General features: G+C 52.4%; 1 protein-coding gene across 1 annotated transcript in view; it reads left to right on the top strand.

Moving 5' to 3' along the window:
• Positions 1–2,606: 2,606 nt before the first annotated feature.
• Positions 2,607–3,535, top strand: part of Pdcd2 (programmed cell death 2) — an 11,081-nt gene continuing 10,152 nt past the window's right edge. Inside the window, exon 1 of the mRNA XM_013036637.1 lies at positions 2,607–3,486. Within this exon, the coding sequence (XP_012892091.1) occupies positions 2,607–3,486 (880 nt within the window). The remainder of the gene's footprint in view (positions 3,487–3,535) is intronic.

Genomic DNA, 3,535 nt, shown 5'->3' with positions numbered 1-3,535 from the left:
ACACCGAGGCATCGACTCCCTTGAAGCAGGAGACAATCGATCACGGGGTGGGATGCACAACTTTGCACCTCAGGCACCGTTCTAATTGTGCAGGGTATGAGATAGGGCGGAAGTCCGTGTGAAATATGTTTTAAGGTTTTCCTTCATGGCCTCTATTTGTTTTTAGTAAAGGATCAATTTCTCGGCTTAGTTTTCCTCACTCAGTCTGGGACCTTAACAGTCTAGGAGACCCTTTGCCCCTACACCAGCTCTCACTGAATTATCACAGTGTCAGCTCAAGCCAGCAATCAGGGCCAGAAGTGATCTACTGGGTGCCAGGAAGAAGATGGGGCTCCAGAGGAGCCCCATCAATAGGGAGGTCAAATAGGGAGGTAGAGGCTGCCAGCAGAGGCAGGAACACTGTAATGGGTTGTGTTCCCAAAGTTCATATCTGGACGCTCTCATCATCCGGTACCATGAATGTGACCTTACATGGAAATGGGCTCTGGGCAGGTGATCAACTTCAGCTCCTGTTGTTAGGGTCATCCCTAACCCACTATTATTGTGACCTCAAAGGGGGAAATTTTGGGTCCCAGAAATGCACACAGGGATGATACTCTGTAGAGACTTCACTCTGCTATCACAGGTCTAGAAACTAAGACTGAAAACACACCGTGCCTTGTACCTCCCGAGGGAATGTGGCTCAGAAGACACTGATTCCATGCCGCTGGATTTGGAGCTGTGAAAACAGATCAATAAACCACTCAGTCTGCAGTGGTGTGTCAGAGCAACCCTAGGGAAATAACATAAATGTTATGCTCTTTCCACACTTTTTTTTTTCTTCCTCTCCCCTGGAGATGACCTGGACGTATCTAGGGTTTTGCTTGCTTGTTTCTCTCTAGAGCTGCTGACACTCAAACAGCCATATTACCCAGCAGTCCTGGGTACAGGCAGCTCTGGAATCTGTTCCTGGATTCGTTTATCATTTCGGGCCAGGAGGAGTCTGTGCAGAGGGCCCTCCTCAGCTCCAGACCACAGATTGCAATGAGCTACCCTGTAAGGCCACACAAAAAGCAGCCGCCCTCCAGGGCTTGACCCTCTCATGGATGAGTCCTCTGAGCTCTGGCAGAGAGGAGGCAGCCAGGAGACCTGACAGGGCTGCATGTGACCCCAAGGTGCTTGGTTCTTACAGGAACTGTTACCCAATGAGAACAGGATAGGGTCTTGCCTGGTAGTGACTTCTTTAGGGAAGGGCAATGGAGGGCTGCACACAATCAGAAGCCCCTGGCAGTATTTACAGGTCGTACAAAGCCATCAGAGTCATGAATGGTTCTCAAACAGGCAGGTTTGCTCCCCAGTTGATACTGGGAATTTAGGTAGACATGGCTGGGTAGGCATTACTGACACTTAATGCTCATAGTTGGGAATGCAGGTAAACACCCTGCCCTGGCAAGCACAATCCAGAACAGCACATAATGGACTCATAAGTTGTGTTAATTTTGTAACCACCAATGTGTGCTAACCTGTATTCAATCTACATATTGTGGTTGTGACATTTCTACTAAGCATCTTGATTTTCCAGTCTAATGTCTCTCTGCTAATCTCAATCTATTATAATAATCTTGAACACATTTTCTTTTACTGTCTCTCACATTGCAATTATTATTCTTACATTGACAGCCTGTGAAGCTGCTGTGGGTTTGGCATTATTTTTTGTTGTTGTTGCCAGTCCTGGGTCTTGAACTCAGGGTTTGAACTCTGTCCCCGAGCCTCTGTGCTCAAAGCTAGCATTCTACCACTTCCACCTTTTTCTGTTTATGTAGTACTGAGGAATCAAATGCAGGGCTTTATGCATGTTAGGCAAGCACTCTACCACTAAGCTACATTCCCAGCCCTGCCATTATTCTTATAATGTCAAATAACTTCAGCGGTCACTACCTGCAAAGCATGAATTTCTGACAATGCTAAAAATTATTCTCCCCACAAACATACAAAGCTCTATGACTTGATATTCCAAAAGTTGCATGATCTGAAATTATCCTTCACCTACTAATTAGTATGGAATGACTGTTCATAATTATTCAATATCATGAAAATTGCCTGTTTTCATGTTTTATCTTCTCATTACCTCATGTTAACCCTATCAGCCTGACCTTTTCCCCACACTTAATTATAATCAGTTCACCTCACCTATCCAAACAACCCCTAATTTTAAAAAATATATATTTCAATACTAATTCTACTTCAGGTCCTAGTTGTTATTATAATACATCCATGGAATTCATCTCATTTTGTGTTTTATTGGAGGAAGCCCTAAATCCAACTCTGACAATCATTTCCTGACAATGCAGTCAGACAGAACCACTTCACCTGTGCACTCTCTCAGCTTCAGGAAGCTGTGACTCCATGTAGCCCATAGGACATGGTCTCTGCATGTCTTCCATGCCATGCGTCCTGAGGAGAGGAGGGCAATGCACACAGCCTAGCACGTCCTCTGGTTGGAAGCAGCACGCACTGCACCCCAGGTCCCAAGGAGGACAGAGCCCATGCCTAGAGCAATGCCTGGGGGGAATAAGGGCAAATTGCACCCAAATCCTGAAGAGGACGGTGCACACCTCTAGAGCTACATGTGGTGGGACTCAGGGCTCACTTCACCCTGGGTCCTGCGGAGGCGAGGCCAGTGGGCACGCCCAGAGCGCCCTCTGGCGGGAAGCAGCGCTCCCTGCACCCTGGGGGCCGTGGAGGGGAGGACGGTACACAAGCATAGCGCACCCCCTGGCGGGAAGCAGCGCTGCCTGCACCGGGTCCTGAGCGGGGCAGGGGACGGAGCTACCCCGGGAAATCGCACGTCTTTCCACACGCTCTCCGGACCACGGTGCCTCCCCCAGGGCCGCCCAACACGGTTTTATGGAAAGCAGGGCCCTTCACAGGCCATCGCCATGGCCAGGTGGTCACTCCAGGCCTCAGCCCTCAACCTCCTGAGACCAGTGGGAAAACTGGGACACGAAACAGAGGCGCGCCGTTCTGAAGCTGGTGGCGCTGCTGCTGCTGGATCGCGGGGTCCAGCGCTTGGGGCCGCCACGACGTCCCTTGTGAACGTGACTCAGGAAGGTTCCAGCTGGCCATGGCGTCTCGCCTGCGCCCACCGAGCCCAGGCTGGCCTTTGGGGGGGGACAGGCTGTGTGTCCGCAGAGGCCCGGGGCGAAACCACAAGGGGAGGCCGGAGTCGGGACCCTCCCCGTGGGGCTCCGACAGGGTGGCGTGGCCGGGCCCAGCAGCAGCCGCGGCAGGGGGACAAGGCGACCTGCGGCTTCGGCCGGGGCCAGGGGCACCCGGGAGCTGCTGGGGACAGACAGGACAAACCCGTCTTAAGGCCCCCCAGCTCGGAGAGCCCGACCCCTTCCCCAAAGAGACGGTTCTGCCTTGGCTGGGGCCGGCCGCGAGGAGGCTCCGCGTCCGCGCCTGCCGCGCCCACGAGCCGGCTCCTTCGGCGTCTTCCCGGCTTCCGTGGGGGGCCTCGGACACCTTCCCCTCAGCCGCCCCGCACGCAGTCGGG

The sequence above is a fragment of the Dipodomys ordii genome, unplaced genomic scaffold (assembly GCF_000151885.1).
Source record: "Dipodomys ordii isolate 6190 unplaced genomic scaffold, Dord_2.0 Scaffold320, whole genome shotgun sequence".
In the NCBI taxonomy this organism is placed as follows: Eukaryota; Metazoa; Chordata; class Mammalia; order Rodentia; family Heteromyidae; genus Dipodomys; species Dipodomys ordii.
The sequence above is the reverse complement of the archived record's forward strand: the minus strand, read 5'-3'. Positions and strand labels throughout refer to the sequence as shown.